A 19,371-nucleotide genomic window follows, 5' to 3' on the forward strand; every position below is an offset into this window, starting at 1 on the left:
ATCACTTCAGCCCAGGAGGTGGAGACCAGCCTGGGCAATACCAAGTCTCTACCAAAAACAGAAAAATTGGCCAAGTGTGGTGGCTCATGCCTATAATCCTAGCACTCTGGGAGGCCAAGGCGGGAGGATCGCTCGAGGTCAGGAGTTTGAGACCAGCCTGAGAAAGAGCGAGACGCCATCTCTACTAAAAATAGAAAGAAATGATCTGGACAGCTAAAATTATACAGAAGAAAATTAGCTGGGCATGGTGGCCCATGCCTGTAGTCCCAGCTACTTAGGAGGCTGAGGCAGAAGGATTCCTTAAGCCCAGGAGTTTGAGGTTGCTGTGAGCTAGGCTGACACCACGGCACTCTAGCCCGGGCAACAGAGAGAGACTCTGTCTCACCAAAAAAAACAAAAAAAGAAAAATTAGTGGGCCATGGTGGCTCATGCCTATAATCCTAGCACTTTGGGAGGCTGAGGCAGGAAGATCACTTAAGCCCAGGAGGTTGAGGCTGCAATGAGCTATAATCATGCCACTGCACTGTACCCCAGGCAACAGAGTGAGACTCTGTCTAAAAAAAAAAAAAAAAAAATTTGAAGTTAGACATACAATAAAACTGGGGAGTATCAAAGAGAGATTTTAAAAGCAGCCAAAGCAAAAAGAGATTTCCTATAAGGAATGATAATTAGTGGGTTTTATTTTTGTTGTTTGTTTAAATCAGCAACACTTTTTTCAAGACAAAGTCTCACTCTGTTGCCCGGGCTAGAGTGCCATGGCATCAGCCTAGCTCACAGTAACTTCAAACTCCTGGGCTCAGGCAATCCTACTGCCTCAGCCTCCCAAGTAGCTGAGACTACAGGCATGCGCCACCATGCCCAGCTAATTTTTTATATACATATATTTTTAGTTGTCCAGCTAATTTCTTTCTATTATTTTTTTATTAGAGACGGGGGTCTCGCTCTTGCTCAGGCAGGTCTTGAACTCCTGACCTCGAGCGATCCTCCTGCCTCGGCCTCCCAGAGTGCTAGGATTACAGGTGTGAGCCACCGCATCTGGCAAATAAGGTTTTATTAAAATCCTTCTGCTCCCACCAAAATATTCTAGGCCCACTGTTGTCATCACAAGTCCTTAGAAAGGACAGTGTTATAAATGAAATGAGCAGAGGTTTTAGAGTAGAATATTTGGTTCTGCACTAATGAGTTCCTTCATTTTTTTTTTAAAGTTTATTTTCTTCATCTACTGAATAGGCATAACAATAATTGCTCCTATCTAACGGCTAATGTGAGAATAAAATGACATAATGTCTGTAAAACCATTTTACAATAATAAAGTGCTTTTAAAACGGCAGTTAATTTTTGAAAGGTGAAGGTCAGGGGACCATGGAATTAGCAGTTTTCTACTAGGTCATCTGGACTTAGTGGGAGTAGCACTGAAAGGCATTTCATGTACCTTGATGAGTTGATTATTCTTCACATAGTGCAAAGTGTTTGACCGATTACCACCAGCAACCACAGGTGGGTAGGCTAAGATGTCTGCGCCACGAGCTCGGCATTCAAATTCAAACTGTGAAAAAGAACAGTAAAGTATGACTAAAGCATTTCTATAGGGCTGCCCAGTCCAGGCTCTCTTCAACAGGCCACACTTCCATACCAGTACTTACCTTAGGTCACTACTGGAAAGCTATTCATGTCTAACCAAACATTTCACGTTGTAATTTCAGTCCATTTCTTTTATTCTTACCCCATGTACTATAACCTATGTATGCTATACATCTTTTTTTACTCCCACGAATCCTGTATTCAACCCTATTATTAAATGTGTTCTTTTCTCCTTATTGTTCTCTGTATTTCCCACAATTTTCAAATAAAGTCCAGAAGGGGACACAGGAAACCTATGATGAAGGCTGAGTCCAGAGATATAAACATGTAACATTATTGTTTGCTTATTCTTATTTAGGTAAACACAGAAATATGGTTCACCTTTTTAACAGCCCTAAATTACTAATTTTAACCTTTTAAATAGCTACTAACCTAAATGCTCCAAAAAAGTGAAAAAGGATGCTAGGCAAATTGTCAATCCTACTAATTTCACTATGTTCTAGGATGGGGCTGGAGGCTGGCGAGTATCTGCCACTTTCTATAGCACTAACTCAGCCTCTTCCTTTGGATTTATCTAAACAGTATTACTCTTCTCACCTCACATAGTTAAGTCTTCCTGTGTTCATCTGTTCTACTTTGCAATGTCATTCCTTTAATTGTAGCATTGCATGTTTGAGACTCATCTAATAAATTACCAGTGATATTTGAGAACTAAATCCTCTCCAATGACATGCTGGTCACTACCATGAAAGCTGACTGTATGCCATCTGCAAATCAATAAAATCACTACACATTCCCCTCCAACAAGACTTTTCCAACCATCTGAAGCTCACCTTAGCATAAAGAAAGGCTTCGTCCACAGGGGCTTTACTGGCGAACATGGTCTCAATGAAAGCCTGTAAAGAGAAAGGATGACGAAAAGAACACAGTCTCATTCTAACTACGTTGCTTACTCAAACATTCAAAATACTGGAGGTCAAATGAAAAGTACATCTCATTACAATTTTGTCAACCTGAAGTTGTGACTCAGTGGGCATAATAATACACATTTCTGAAGGGAAAAAATACTGCTTTCAGGAATATTGACTGATGACAGACTTAGTGGAAAGGCACTCAACTTTTCCACACTCAGAATATATGCTAAATGCTGGAATAAGCAACATAAAAACTGCTGTGGTTTGATGTGTCCCTCCAAAATTCAGGTTGCAACTTAATCTCTACTGTGGTAGTATTAATAGGTGGGGCCTTTTGGGACGTGATTAAATATGAGGGCTCTGCCCTCATGGATGGGACTAGCGACCTTACAAAAGGGCTTGAGGGAGTCAGTTCTGCCCCTCCTGTTTTTCTGTCTTCTGCCATGTGAGGACACCTAGATGGTACCAGCTATGAGGAATGAGCCTTCATCAGACACGGATCCTGCCTGTGCCTTATCATGGACTTCCTAGCCTCCAGAACTGTGAGGAAACAAATTTCTATTTTTTTCTTTTGGAAACAGGGTCTCTCTGTGGGCCAGGCTAGAGTGCAGTGGCATGATCATAGCTCACTGCAACCTCAAACTCATGGGCTCAAGCGACCCTCCTGTCTCAGCCTCCTGAGTAGCTGGGACTACTAGCGTGTGCCACCAAGCCTGGATAATTTTTCTGTTTTTTGTAGAGATGGGGTCTTGCTCAGGCTGGTCTTGAACTCCTGGACTCAAGTAATCTTCCTGCCTCAGCCTCTCAAAGTGCTAGGATTACAGGCGTGAGCCACTGCATCTGGCCAAATTTCTATATTTTATACACGACATAGTCTCAGATAATTGTTATAGAAGCACAAAATACCAGAAATTATGGATTGAACAGTCTGGTCTACAGCAGGATTTCCTAACCTTAGTACTATAGACATTTAGGGCCAGATAATTCCTTGTTGTGGGAGGGCTGTCCTGCTCAACGTAGGATGCCAAATGTGACAGCCAGACATCGCCAAAATGTCCCCAAGGGCTGTGATCCCCAACCCCTGGGCTGAGGAGACCATGGCCTGTTAGAAACCAGGCCACAGAGCAGGAGGTGAGCAGCAGGCGAGCGAGGGAGGACAGCTTCATCTGTATTTACAGCTGCTCCCCATCACTAGCATCATCACACAAGTTCTGCTTCCTGTCAGATCAGCAGCAGCATTAGATTCTCATAGGAGCATGAACCTTAGTGGAAACTGTGCATGCGAGGGATCTAGGTTGTGTGCTCCTTATGAGAATCTAATGTCTGATGATCTGAGGTGGTGATGCTACCACGGGGGAGCGGCTGCAAATACAGATTATCATTGGCAGAGAGGTTTGACTGCACAATAAATGTAATGCACTTGAATCATCCCCAAACCACCCCCTATCCCAGTCCGTTGAAAAACTGTCTTCCATGACACCGGTCCCTGGTGCCAAAAACGTTGGAGACTACTACCATAGGGGACAAAATTTTCCCCAATTGAGAACCTTTGGTCTATAGTATAAACACTTTTATTAATTCTCTGTGATAGCCACACCTTATGTGTGTGTTTTCTGTTTTTCTAAGCATTTATGTTTGTAATTCATTCTACCTTGTTCCAAAAAGATTCTGATTAGCTTACATGGATATATAAAATATGACAAGAGAAATTAAGAAAATTAGCCGGGCATGGTGGGTTGCACCTGTAGTCCCTGCTACTCAGGAGGCTGAGGTAGGAGGGTCACTTAAGCCCAGGTGATCCTCCTGCCTCAGCAGGAGTTTGAGATTGCAGTAAACTGTGATCACACCCCACTGCACTCTAGCCCGGGCAACAGAGTGAGACCCTGTCTCAAAAACAAACAAACCGGCTGGGCATGGTGGCTCACGCCTGTAATCCTAGCACTTTGGGAGGCTGAGGCGGGAGGATCGCTCGAGGTCAGGAGTTCAAGACCAGCCTGAGCAAGAGCGAGACCCCGTCTCTACTAAAAATAGAAAGAAATGATTTGGACAGCTAAAAATATATATAGAAAAAAAAATTAGCCAGGCATGGTGGCACATGCCTGTAGTCCCAGCTACTCGGGAGGCTGAGGCAGAAGGATTGCTTAAGCTCGAGAGTTTGAGGTTGCTGTGAGCTAGGCTGATGCCATGGCACTCTAGCCTGGGCAACAGAGTGAGACTCTGTCTGGAAAAAAAAAAAAAAAAAGAAAAAAAAGAAAAAGAAGGCCAAACTCCATCTCCCTGCCTGATGTCATTACTGGGTTGGTAGATAAAAGGAATGCCACAAACTGAATATTTCTAAATTTTAGTACAATACTTAAAATAGCTTCTCATAATAACAGCATGTACACATGAGAGACGTGTGGATCAGAATACTATTAATTCTAAGTGGATCTGTAACTGATTTTACACCTTATCCAAAGACATCTGATTACCACAATGATGTCAATCGAGAGGGAGCCTTTAACATTGTCCCACAGATCTGTTCTTAGCTTCCTTATTTTAAAAATCAATGATTTGAAGGAAGACAGAGATGTATGGTTATCATGTTTGTATTAATATTAAGTAGTCATTGCTGGTCTGATTGCCCTTGAAGGACAGTAACTAGGAAGCATACAGAGAAGGGTTTCCAAAATGAGGGGAAATAAAACATATGAGGAATAATTAAGGAAGACAAAACCATTTACCTTTGGGAAGACTAAAAGTAGAACACATAAAGGCAGGCTTCAAATGTTTGTGTTCTATTATATTGTGAGGTTAATTCCAGTAGGTCTAAAATCAGCCTGAGCTGTTTTTTTAAAGTTCCTACATGACTCCGATCCTGTTCAACGCCTGAAACATACCATTAGTGTTGCAAGGAGTTTCAGAGCAGTATATAACAGCTTATCAGCACTGAATAACAGATTAATGGTTTGTACTTGGTCTCCATGAGTTTTCCAGAGGGCTTTGCTATTACTTAGCAGGAATATGCCCATGTGGCCCAAACCAAAAACCCCTAAATAATATTCCATTTTAGGCTTTCTGGTTCTGAGGTGTTCCGTACATTTACTTGTGTTCCTGATCTGTGAGAGAAAACGCATCCTGCCTGGCCCTTACCTAGGGAGGACAACAGGAGACTGTACCTCGCGTCTCTGGATGCTTTGCTGCAAGACAGCCATCATACATGATATGTATCTTTACTTTAATGCAGTGGTTACTTTGTACCCCTTTCCTATAATAAATTACAGATTTATAAGCACTGTCATTTTGAGTCCTATGAGTCTTCCTTAGCAACTAAACACTGTTTAACTGACACTATTAATGTAGTTATAAGGAAAGGAAATAGAAGTAATTAATTTCCACTGTTCCAAGGAGAAACAACCAAGATTGATGGGTTAGGCCAGGTGTGGTGGCTCATGCCTGTAATCCCAGCACTTTGGATGGCTAAGGCAGGAGGACTGCTTAAGGCCAAGAGTTAAAGGTCAGCTTGAGCAAGAGCAAAACTGTCTTTACAAAAAATAGAAAAATTAGCTGGGTGTGGTGGCATGCACCTGTAAGTCCCAGCTACTCGGGAGACTGAGGCAGAAGGATCAATTGCTGGAGCCCCAGGAGTTTGAGGTTGCAGTGAGCCATGATGATGCCACTGCACTCTAGGCCAGGTGACAGAGAGAGAGAGAGAGAGAGAGAGAGAGAGAGAGAGAGACAGACAGACACCTTGTCTCAAAAAGGGAAAAAAAAAAAAAAAAAGAAAAAGAAAAAGAAAAAAAGACCAATCTTAAGACAAGGCACATTTACTTTGCCTTGCAAGGTATTGAGCAAATCTCTAGATCTGTTCACCAAACACTGAAGCAGAAGCTAGATGTTCATCTGCTGTGAGATTACTGCATTGGGTATGTGACCTCAAGATGCCTACTGACCCCTAAGACCTTAAGATTTTTCAATTTGGAAAAAACTTTTCAATAAGAACCATACCTGTGATGTCAGCTTCCCAGCAATCTGCATTCGTTCAATTTCTGCAGAAGATTTGATCAGTCGCAGGCGCTGTACCAGCTGCTGGACACCCCTAACCTTGTTCTTGCTCCTGGCTTTGGCCTCAGTCAGATGCTGCATGTATTCAGAGTGAAGCTGTGCATGAGAGGGCCTCATCCAGTCATACCAAACCATGTTCGTCTCAGCTTAGAACAAGAAGCCAAAAGATAAATTTAAAACAAAACTAATAGCAACAATAAGAAATGTCAACTGTCATAAGGACTAGAACAGAAGTCAAAACCATAAAACCTGTAATATGGACCTCTAAAGGATTGAGTAAAACTCTCTTAGGACTGAAGCAACTGAAGGGTTTGATTATAAATCACTGGAAAGGCCATTCCCTGAAATGGGAAGATATTCTGAAATTGAACATACAGCTTTTTGACCCAAAATTTCATTGTTCTTTATAAAGATGATAGATGGGACTAAAGCTTTATTTAAGCTTTGACTTTACGTATTATTTATTGTTAAAGAACAATTATAACAATTGTTGCTTACCACCACCGTTGAGCTAAAGGTACTGTTGAATAATTGCCCATGAAAGGACAGAAGAACATACTCAGATCATGATGTTACGGTTAAAGTGTTCCATCCCTTCATAAAATTAACTCGTACTAGTGGAAGAAGGCTCTTCTCTCATTTTGGAGCCATTATTCATTGCTATAGAAACACTATAGTTGATAATATGTGCTAATCCACATTTACCCATCTCTCCCTTTGTATCTGCTGTGAACAATCTCCCCTTTGTATCCCTGTGAACAATCATGGTTCACCTTTTAACTTCAGCAAACCAAGGAAATGGTCCATATTTGCCTGAGATATATGACACAAAGGCCCGTTATGAAAATGACTTGTACTTAATGCAGATACACATTTGTTCTCTTCTTCTGACAGTAGTAGTCTATGAATAGTATTCATAACAATCTAAGTCTGAAGGGCTGTATCTCTTGTATGACTAAAAAGTACTTTAGGACAGTAGAGAAAAAAAATCCAGAAAACTTTGATTGGATATGCATTAGTGATTCTATGTCCTAAATATTTTCATTTTAAAATAAAAGTGGGGCCAGGCGCGGTGGCTCACGCCTATAATCCTAACACTCTGGGAGGCCGAGGCAGGAGGATCACTCGAGGTCAGGAGTTCAAGACCAGCCTGAGCAAGAGCGAGACCCTGTCTCTACCAAAAATAGAAAGAAATTAGCGGGCCAACTAAAAATATACAGAAAAAGTTAGCCGGGCATGGTGGCGCATGCCTGTAGTCCCAGCTACTCGAGAGGCTGTGGCAGGAGGATCACTTGAGCCCAGGAGTTTGAGGTCACTGTGAGCTAGGCTGACGCCACGAAAGCAAGACTCTGTCTCAAAAAAAAAAAACAACAACAAAAAAACCAAAAAAAACATTGCACTGTTTTAAACATGTATTACATGGGAAACATCTGTCCTACTTATATTAATAATAGATGGAAACTTAATTGCTGTAGTTTTTAAAAAGCAAAACAACCTCTGCTACCTGTTCTCAGTGTATGAAATCATAGCTAAACTTTTTGAGGTTTTTAAACTTTTTAAATACATATGATTTCATTTTTCCTTTGCCTAGTGCTTTTTTTTTCCCTTGAGATCAGGGTCTCACTCTGTTGCCCATATTCTGTTGTCATCATAGCTCACTGCAACTTCAAACTCCTGGGCTCAAGCAATCCTCCGGGCTTAGCCTCCTGAGCAGCTAGGACTATAAATGCACATAACTACATTGGCTAATTTTTTTATTTGTAGAGACAAGGTTTCACTCTGTTGCCTAGGCTGGTCTTGAACTCCTGGGCTCAAGTGATCCTCCCGCCTCAGCCTCCGAAAGTGCTGAGATTACAGGTGTGAGCCACTGCACTCGGCCTGCCTAGCACTTTTTTATCCAGTAAACTAAAAACATTAAGAATGGTGGATGAGAAGTACTTTTAAAGAACTTATTTTATGTGAGATTTTTAACTATACTGTGTTAATGAAATTTAGACTGTAGAACATGATAGCCAGCAACTAATGCTAGAAATCAAAAGCCACAAAGAAAATGATCTTATGTCCCATATTTATGTGGCTTTTGAAGGCATAAGAAATCTCAGTGAGTTAAGCAGGATAATTATCTCTGTGAAATAAAAAAAATATTTCCATAAAGTACTGAAAAGAATTTAATCAAACATATTAGAACTTATATATTCAAGTGAGTATTTTTTCCAAAGGAGTTTTATAGGAAATAAGTCTAACATATTTCATGATTTTCAGAAACATTTTTGGAATTCTCTTTTATAAATTGACTTCAGAAATGATTTACAAGCCATAAAAGAAAATCAAGCTAAAACTTTACAATTCTACATTATTTTGGTCTAAAATCAGTATTTTCCAACTTTATCATCTATCTTATTTTCCAAATAAGATACCTCAAAAAATACAATGCTTCCCAGAGCTTAAGTTTTATAAGAATCATTAAGAATAGTTTATAATGTGATACAGGTTCTGAAGAAAGTCCAGAATAGGAATCCCAAAACACTGACCAAAATTTCACCAAAATAACTGTAGAGAAAGTAACTGTTTTGAGAGACAAAAACTCAACTGTACACAAGCCACCTGAGAATCTTGTTAAAATGCAGATTCTGATTCTGTAGGTATGAGGTAGTAGCAGCCTGAGATTTTACATTTCCACTATATATTATGCATTCTTTTTTTTTTTTTTTTTTTGAGACAGAGTCTCGCTTTGTTGCCCTGGCTAGAGTGAGTGCCGTGGCATCAGCCTAGCTCACAGCAACCTCAAACTCCTGGGCTTAAACAATCCTACTGCCTCAGCCTCCCAAGTAGCTGGGACTACAGGCATGCACCACCATGCCTGGCTAATTTTTTCTATATATATATTTTAGTTGGCCAGATAATTTCTTTCTATTTTTAGTAGAGACGGGGTCTCACTCTTGCTCAGGCTGGTCTCAAACTCCTGAGCTCAAACAATCCACCCGCCTCGGCCTCCCAGAGTGCTAGGATTACAGGCGTGAGCCACCGCGCCCGGCCTATATTATGCATTCTTAATTTTAATATGAATCGCCAGGTGACTCAGATGCTGGTAATGCACAGATTACTGAGAATAATGCCACTTTTTGATGAGTTGGCAAAAGCAGTAAGAAGTGGTGAAAGGTCAATAAGCTGGTCAGTAATCTTGAGTTGTGCCCCATGCCCATCTTTTCCTTTATTTTCATATTTTTTTGAGTTTTATTTTTTGTAGATGGAGACTTGCTATGTTGAGCAGGTTGGTCTAGAATTCCTAACCTCAGGTGATCCTCCCACCTTGGCCTCTCAAGTAGCTGGGACTACAGGCAAGTGCCACTGTGCCCAGCTTATCCTTTCCCTTAAAAAGCAAATTCTTTCTTTGAGATATCAAGTGAAAGTAGTTAACAGTCTGTGTTAATGAATAATCCAGTGAAGATTTAGCAAATGAATAAATGAAATCTTTAAAGTAGCTCAGGCCGGGCATGGTGGCTCACGCCTGTAATCTGAGCACTCTGGGAGGCCAAGGAGGGAGGATGGCTTGTGGTCAGGAGTTCGACCAGCCTGAGGAAGAGCAAGACCCTGTCTCTACTAAAAAAAAAAAAAAAAAAGAAAGAAAAAATTAACTGAGCAACTAAATACAGTAAAAAAATTAGCTGGGCATGGTGGCACATGCCTGTAGTCCCAGCTACTTGGGAGGCTGAGGCAGGAGGATCGCTTGAGCCCAGGAGTTTGAGGTTGCTGTGAGCTAGGCTGATGCCACGGCACTCTAGCCTGGGGAATAGAGTCAGACTCTGTCTCAAAAATAAATAAATAAATAAAAATAAAATAAAGGAGCTCAGTCTTCTGTAAAAGACTTATGTCTCTTTCATGGTGCTTAGGGAAATGCAGCTATGATAATCACTTTAGGAAATTAAGAATTCTATCTAAATAGGCAAGGAAGGTCTTAATCCCAATCTGGTTCATGATTTATCATCTGTTCCCATTTCTTACCTTTCAGTTTCGGTACAAGATGTTGAAATTCTTCTAGTGTATAGGCTTCATCTACTCCAGTTAGAGCTATTGCTCCATCAGTGCCAGATCGTGGGCCATCCCAAAGTTCTCGACTGGGGTCTCTCCGACGCACAAAAAGCATGGCTTTGTGTGATGGCAGTTCCTTGCCAGGGAGGCTCTGAAGGACCAGAATGCTATCAGGCTCTTGGAATCCACACAGGTATAGGAAATTGTTGTCTTGGTGGAAAGTATAGGGGATATCATTGCTCATGTAGTATGTTGGGTTGGAGAGCACAACTACTGTCTGGTCGGTCCCACTGTACCCTTGTGATTCCTTGTGGATCAGAGACATCAGTTTGTGTCTGCGAAGTGCATATTCTACCTGAGATAGTCCTGGAGTCACCTCCCCTAGAAATGACAAATAAAAATGGTACTTTGCATTTCTACAGTGCCGAAACACTTAAGGTAGATTAATATTAGATGGCGACACCCAAGTTTGATTCTTTATGCCAAATCTCCTCATAGCACATGAGGAATTAAGGAGATAACCAGGCTTCAAATTTTTATTCTATTGCAAAAATTTGGAAGAAATAATAGTTAAATGTGGTCCTGCCTGAAAACTGGGATCATCACCCCTTAAGATCTCTTCCAGCTTTTTGTTTCATTCTTTTACTCATTCCATCAAATATTTATGGAACATTATTATGTGGAAGGCATTATTAGGTATATAATCAAATCTGCTCTGAAATTTTAATATATAAGATGGGGAGAAGGGTCAATCTATCCATGTGTGACTTCCCTTTCTGATTCCCCACCCTGCCGAGACCAGGAGAAGAGGGTGAGAGGAGGGTGCTTCCCCGAAGCTGACCAGTTCACACTGAGACATGCTGGAGTACCACGGGCTACAAGATGCCCATCTTCTAAAGGCAATGCACTGAGCCCAGCAAGAGGAAGGGGTGCTGTGGGGTTTGCCCAGGAATGAGTGAGGCCAGAGAGGAATTTAGGAACCCCTCTCCAGGCCTTCCTACAGTTTGTCTGAGCATGCTATGAAATCCCCATATATCCTAAGACTAACAAAGGCAGCTGTGTCTGAGCCCAACCCTTCCAATGGTGACTCTTAGTCCCAACTTCTCCTCTAACTGGAGACTTTCTGTCCCAAGTCTCCAGATAGAAAATAGGCCTGATGGCTGGTGTGGGTAAGGGGGAATTCTAGAGCTTGGACCTCAGCCCTGGCTGGAGGAGCCTCCTGGAATGCATGGGTGGAGCCTTACTGTTAGGGACATTCTCAAGTGGGTTAGTCACTGTTTAAAAAGAGAAATAAAATTGAAGATTAATGACCCTTCTCCCCCCTCCCCACAAATGTAAGCTCCATGAGAACATAGATTTTTATTTGTTTGTTTAATATTATATATTCAAGGCCTAGACCAATAAGTGAAATATAGTGGGCATTTGATAAATATTTGCTAAATGACATATAGGTTTTAACATAATAGCGTTTAAGAACAAAAAGCCTTCCCCAATTTCAAGACACAGAATAAATTTCCCCTTCTGAATTCTGAAGGCATAATACATTTCTAGCAAGATTTTTCATTCTCTATCTTACATTTACAGTGAGCTGGGTATAAACACTGGCTCCTTGAGGACGAACTTTGTATCTCCAAAAACCCTAATAATATTATCTACCTCTTAGGGCTATTATGAGAATATATTTGATAAAGCATATGGTTCTTTTTTTTTTTTGAGACAGAGTCTTGCTCTGTTGCCCCGGCTAGAGTGAGTGCCGTGGCGCCAGCCTCGCTCACAGCAACCTCAAACTCCTGGGCTCAAGCAATCCTCCTGCCTCAGCCTCCCGAGCAGCTGGGACTACAGGCATGCGCCACCATGCCCAGCTAATTTTTTCTATATATATTTTTAGTTGGCCAGATAATTTGTTTCTATTTTTAGTAGAGACGGGGTCTCACTCTTGCTCAGGCTGGTCTCGAACTCCTGACCTGGAGTGATCCGCCCGCCTTGGCCTCCCAGAGTGCTAGGATTACAGGCGTGAGCCACCACGCCTGGCCTAAAGCATATGGTTCTTAAGGATTGAAGACTGCTGCAGGAATCTTTTGAAAGCTATGGCTTCATCTGTTCACTAAACTGCCTGCATATACAAAGTTCTGACACAAAAATTCAAGAGTCTCAGATTGTCTTAAATCCACTCAAAGAATCCAGATTAAGAACCTCTGTTATGGCCGGGCGCGGTGGCTCACACCTATAATCCTAGCACTCTGGAAGGCCGAGGCAGGAGGATCGCTCGAGGTCAGGAGTTTGAGACCAGCCTGAGCAAAAGTGAGACCCCATCTCTACTAAAAATAGAAAGAAATTAGCTGGGCATGGTGGTGCATGCCTGTAGTCCCAGCTACTCGGGAGGCTGAGGCAGAAGGACTGCTTGAGCCCAGGAGTTTGAGATTGCTGTGAGCTAGGCTGATGCCACGGCACTCTAGCCTGGGCAACAGAGTGAGACTCTGTCTCAAAAAAAAAAAAAAAAAGAACCTTTGTTATGAATGAAGTGTCGTGTGTCAGTTCTTAATATTAGTACCTATTAGACTGCCTGACTACTAGCACAGTGATGACTGGGTGAATGCAGTCTTCACATACATATCTGAAAACATATTTGTGAAACATTGCTGTATGAAAAAGTTACAAAACTGGCTGGATAATATGATCCCATTTATGTTTAAAAAAGGGAGAGGAGAGATATTTTCTATTTAACATGCTTTTATATTATTTGAATTTTGTTTCAATGAACACATATTTTTATAAATAAAATTTCAAATAAAGAGGAAAAGAAGATAAAAAAGGGAAATCACGGAAAGTCCATTCCATACTCATAACCTACAATGGCTTTTTCTTGCCCATTAGATCAAATTTAAACACTCAGGTCTAGATTTAATATTCTCTATCAGATGACTCCAATTCATCTGGTCAATTTAAAAAAAAATAGCTTGAGATATAATTTGTATATCATATAATTCACCCATTTAAAGTATATTATCAATAGTTTTTGCTATATTCATAGAATTGTGTAACCATCACTACAATGAATCTTAGAACATTTCATCAATCCAAAAAAACCTCCCATGTCCATAAGCAGTCTCCATTTTCTCCCAGTCCCTCCAGCCCTTGGCAACCACTCACCTATTTTCTCTTTATCAATTTCCCTATTGCAGAGATTTTGTACAAATGATATCACATAACATATGGTCTTTTTAAAAAAAAATTTTTTTTTTTTTTTTTGAGACAGAGTCTCAGTCTGTTGCCCGGGTTAGAGTGAGTGCCATGGCGTCAGCCTAGCTCACAGCAACCTCAAACTCCTGGGCTTAAGCGATCCTACTGTCTCAGCCTCCCGAGTAGCTGGGACTACAGGCATGCGCCACCAGGTCCGGCTAATTTTTTCTATATATATTTTTAGTTGACCAGATAATTTCTTTCTATTTTTAGTAGAGATGGGGTCTCGCTCTTACTCAGGCTGGTCTCGAACTCCTGACCTCGAGCGATCCACCCGCCTCAGCCTCCCAGAGTGCTAGGATTACAGGTGTGAGCCACCGCGCCCGGTCTAAAAAAATTTTTTTATTGATACATAATAATTGTACATATTCACAGATTACATAACATATGGTCTTTGATGACTTGGCCAATTTTTTTAATCATTCCCCAAATTATTCTGCAATTAATTCCTTCTTATTTCTTACATGAATAACAATCTGTTCTTTCCCTATTACCTTGCTTACAATGTGTCTCCTTTCTGAAATTTCTTCTCCCTCTATACTAATTCTACTCTAAAATCTTGGCTTAATACATGTTTGTTTTTAGACTCTTCTCATTCAAAAGGCATTCTTGATTAGCCCAGGTAATGTTGACTTATCCCTCTAAATTATTTTTTTTAAAGGTAACCATTTCATTTCCTTATATATTATATACATCCTATAGTTGTATATAAATGTAATCACATCATACTGAATTCTTTCAATAAATATTTTCCCACTTTTCCTTCACTGTTTGGCTCCTCACTCCTGTTCCCTCCTTCTACCCACATAAGCACCTTGCCCATGTTTGTAATCTAGTATGTACCCTTTCCTGTTTTCCTCAACATTTATTTAATCATACATACATATACATGCATTTGGAGCTATTTTCCAAAAATAGGATGCTCTTTTCTATATCTTACTTTTATTTTCTTTCTTTTCTTTTTTTTTCCGGAGACAGTGTCTCACTCTGTTTCCCAGGCTACAGTACAGTGGAGTGATCATAGCTCACAGCAACCTCAAATGCCTGGGCTCAAGTGAGCCTCCTGCCTCAGCCTCCCCAATAGCTGAGACTACAGGTGTGCATCATTATGCCTGGCTAAATTTTTTTTCTTTTAAGAGACAGTCTTGCTATATTGCTCAGGTTGGTCTTGAACTCCCGGCTTCAAGTGGTCCTCCCAACCTCAGCCTCCCAGGTGTGAGCCACCATGCCTGGCCTATATCTTGCTTTTCTAACATAATACCCGGGACATTGCTCCCTCAAAGTCATCTGGTCTAGTTTCAATTAATTCAGTTTGATGAACATTTCTTGGGGTGGATATACTCTAACTTACTGAACCATTTCTATACTGGTAGGCATTCAAATTGTTTTCAGCTTTTTGTTGCTACAATAAACATGTTTGTACTTACATCCTGGTACTTTTATGTCCTATGTACAGGTGCTTTTATTTCTATGCAATATTCCCAGGAGAGAAGAGTGCTTGGCCAAAGACCTTTGAATTTTCTTAGTACTCATGTTCATTACACATAACTCAGTTGTTTATGACTACCTTGGAACTATCCAGTTGTTTTACCTATGTATAGTTTATCTCTCAAGCAAATTCTGTAGTTCGTATTCTATTAATAAAATATTTTTCAGTTTTTAGACATTTACAATAGAAGAAATTTACATTTTTATTGAAGTTGGCAAAAAATAAAACAGATAGATAAATGAGGGCCTTACAGGCCAGTTTGAATCAGGCAAAGCAAGAGAGTAGGGCTGAGAAGAACTCATATCACATTTTTTTCTTTCAAGACTCAGCTGGCTAAGAGTCCCCTAGCACTCTTGGAGAGAACACTGAACTTTGTACCAGAGCTGAAGAACAGCTTAACTATTTATCTCCCTGATAATTATTTATGTTAAGGCTGTCACTGTTACTCAACATTGGAAATTTCCTAATTTACCTAAGCAGTAAATACTCTTATAAAAGCAGAGACTCATTATAATTGGTAAATTATCTGACCTTTTCTGTTTGGTCTTTTTTTCCCCTTTCCTGAATTTTGCTTTTGGTTACTTCATAGCTATAGTCCATGAAATAAAAAGAAATTAAAAAATCAATGCATTCTGTGATTTTTTTTAAATTTCAGAAGATGAGAAGAACATTCATAATTTTAATAACTGATTAATCTGTGTGTTATCTCTTATTTTCATTGATAACAAAGTATACATTAACATATGTCGTGAAGTAACTCCTGAAAAAAATTATAATTATTTGGAAATCAAAGCAAGATTAAAAACCATCTTTTATATCCTTCAAAGCATTCTCCTCTTTGCAGAACCTAATTTCATACAAGTAACTATATGAGAAATATTTAAAACACTGGCTATATTTTCCCAAGTCTATCAAATATCAACACTATGGAATGATCACTCACTAAATGCTTTCCAACTTCTGAAATCTCAAGGTAACAAAGAACTCTCCATCACAACAGAAAAATGATTCAAGGAAAAACACACCTTTTCTTTTCATTTGAAGGAAAAAAAAAAAAGGTGTGGTAAAGGAATGAACTTTAAACTGAGAAGTAAACTTGGCAATTATTATGGCCTTTGATCACAGAACTAAGCTTTATGGTCAATCTGGCCTGAATTTCTTCTGATAAAACTATATATGAATAAACATTCTGGCAACTCTGTCAAATTGTAAAGTATTAATATTAAGAAACAAAGTCAATATTTTACCACGTGGAATCACTTAAGTATGGAAGGACTATTCTAACAAGTTTATTTAACTGATCAAAAGCCTAGATGTCACAAGCTGGACACTGCAAACAGCAAAGTGTCACAATCAATTCTGAGATTCTGTAGCCAAGAAAGAAAGCTCTTCCAGGACATTTAGGATTGGGCCTCTTAAGAGAAGAAAGAAGAATGTTCTTCATATTTTATCAGCCAAGCAGAAAAACCAAAGAGGAAAGTATAATAAAGACTGAAAATAGATGGAAAGATACAGGTCTTCACTACAATCTAGGTATGTATTTTATTTATTTATTGTGTGTGTGTGAAACAGGGTCCCACTCCTTCACTCAGACTAGAGTGCAGGGCCGGGTGTGGTGGCTCACGCCTATAATCCTAGCACTCTGGGAGGCCGAGGTGGGTGGATCGTTTGAGCTCAGGAGTTTGAGACCAGCCTGAGCAAGAGCGAGACCCCATCTCTACTAAAAATAGAAAGAAATTAGCTGGACAACTAAAAATATATAGAAAAAATTAGCCAGGCATGGTGGCGCATGCCTGTAGTCCCAGCTACTCGGGAGGCTGAGGCAGAAGGATCGCTTGAGCCCAGGAGTTTGAGGTTGCTGTGAGCTAGGCTGACACCATGGCACTCTAGCCCGGGCAACAGAGTGAGAAAAAAAAAAAAAAAAAAAAGAAAATGACAAGTTTTAAAAATCACTAGGAGAACTTGGGAGAATCAGTCTGACTCACAGTTCCAGCTAAAGCAGTACTAGCACAGTCAGAACAGAAGCCCTTTATCTCCTGTGTCATCTGCTATTTTTCAAGCAATTGTTGCTTCTGGAAACTTGGTTGGGTAGGCAGAGCAAAGAAAAATCTAAGGGAAACAGTTCCCCAAAATTCAGAAGAGCTGACCCAGTAATTTCACCACCAAGAATTTAACGAAATAAATGAATAGTATACAAAGAGTATGTACAAATGTATGTGTACACACACACCCCTATATTAGAAATAAGGCTATAATATAAAGATACATATACCAAAATCTCAACAGTGGTTTTCTCTGAGTGGTAGGATTATGAGTAATTAAAAAAAAAAATCTATGGTTATTTATATTTCTCTAATTTTTCTATAACATATACAGAACTTATATAATAATTAGGAAAGGCATAAAGATGTTTTCCAAAAGTTTTAAGTATATAGTACCATGTATTAGAAAAATAACTATGCAAAGCATGAAGCCTTTTAGAGCAAACCAAGTAATACATGACATAGTTTTATACCCCAAACTAACAACCTGACTTTAGCTGTGTAAAAGGGATTTTTTAAAAAGTATTAATGCCTTTTAATTTTTCTTAAAACTTTACTGTTCCTTACTCGATAATCATTTTAATACTTCCATAAATTTTGCATCTCTAGATGGAGAAATACAAATGATTAATACTTTGGATATTTTTTTTTGCCTGCGAAAAATGTATACCTTAAGCAGATATTATATTCACAGGCAAAAAAAAAAAAAAAAAGACAGAAAAAGAACAAAAATGTATACATAATGGTATACTTGATAGTTCCTTCAAAGTTTAAAACACTGATCATTCTGCTTTAAAATTCCATCTACTTCTATCCCTTCTCACTTACCTAAATGTCCAAAATCTTATGTCCAGGAGAGTAAAATTAGAATAGGCATCCCTTTTCTCCCATAGCAGATATAAACACATGTACAGGGATGAACATGTATATATGCATATTTATTTACATTCTTTTAAAAATATAGTTAACACGCACATAACATACATAGGAAGACAGCCTAGATACAAAGGCCATTATCTTGACAGTATGATTACTAGGTTCAAGGCCTGAAAAATGCAGCTCACCATATAAAAGTATCTCATGACAAGAAATCAATAATTTTCAAAGCTGGGAAAATTTAATATGAATTCTTTTTTTAAAAAAACTGAGGCTACAGGTAGGTTGACAAGGTAGAGAAATACTTAAATTAATACCAACTGGGTTGCTATATTAAGCTTACCTTACAGCTTTGAAAAACTCTGATTTCTTGTGTATTTCAGTGGTGAGCTGCATTTCCTGAGTTTCAGCCAACTTCCCAGCAGGAATTCCAGTCTGATGAAGAATCAGCAAAAGGAAGTCCTCACTGAGAGACATACTGGTATCATTCACTGAGTGGAGATAGTGAAAGAGTGACATATTTCTAAAGGCAATTTACATTATTAATATATATGCTTACTTAAAAAGTACAGATTTAACTTCCCACGGCAGAAGGAACAATTAATTTTCCTTGAAAATCTGACTGCTTTTTCTAAAAGCATTTGGTTTACTCTAGTAACTCTTTGGGATGATGGTCATTCATCATAGTTCACCCCTTCAATGCCTTTCTAAAAATCAAAACTAAAATATCTTTAGGTCTTATTTTGACTAATAGCGATGACACATCTAGCAGCAACACTGGGATCTTATAGGAAAAAAAAAATTAGTAAAAAAAAAAAATGTTTTTTGCATCACCTTTATCAATTGGGGTATCACCTCTCAAATCAGTGACAAACAGATCTGGAAATCTTGGCCTAATTTATAGAAAAATATTTTTGTTAAACAAAATTTTGAAAGAACATTTAACTCTATGAAGAAAAACCATGTTTTCTAAAATGTCTTTAACACAGTAATTCACAATAGTTAGGATATAGTTATAGAAACTATGACTTAGAAAGTAATAGAACATTTATTAAAAAAATCCTGAAATACTTTACTAATTATTTTGAATTATAAAATTTATCATATTTATTGTTCTAGACTAGTAGTACTGTCAATACAGTGCCAGTAGCCACAC

The 19,371-nt window shown here is 39.2% G+C and overlaps 1 protein-coding gene across 4 annotated transcripts in view; it reads right to left on the reverse strand.

The window, feature by feature from the left end:
- The window catches only part of XPNPEP3 (X-prolyl aminopeptidase 3), a 49,862-nt gene that overhangs the window by 11,474 nt on the left and 19,017 nt on the right, over positions 1-19,371 (reverse strand). For 3 of the 4 annotated variants that reach the window (XR_006735945.1, XM_045554832.1, XM_045554833.1), the window contains 4 exons: positions 10,542-10,949; positions 6,483-6,685; positions 2,415-2,477; positions 1,433-1,546 (listed from right to left, as the gene is read on the reverse strand). Coding sequence is in view for 3 of the 4 variants with exons in the window: in XM_045554832.1 (XP_045410788.1) it covers positions 1,433-1,546; positions 2,415-2,477; positions 6,483-6,685; positions 10,542-10,949 (788 nt within the window). In the remaining variant the exon portion in view is untranslated. Of the gene's footprint in view, positions 1-1,432; positions 1,547-2,414; positions 2,478-6,482; positions 6,686-10,541; positions 10,950-18,558; positions 18,644-19,371 lie in introns of those variants that run through there. The other variant, XM_045554835.1, reaches the window with a different exon arrangement.

Source organism: Lemur catta, chromosome 6, assembly GCF_020740605.2.
Source record: "Lemur catta isolate mLemCat1 chromosome 6, mLemCat1.pri, whole genome shotgun sequence".
Classification (NCBI taxonomy): domain Eukaryota; kingdom Metazoa; phylum Chordata; class Mammalia; order Primates; family Lemuridae; genus Lemur; species Lemur catta.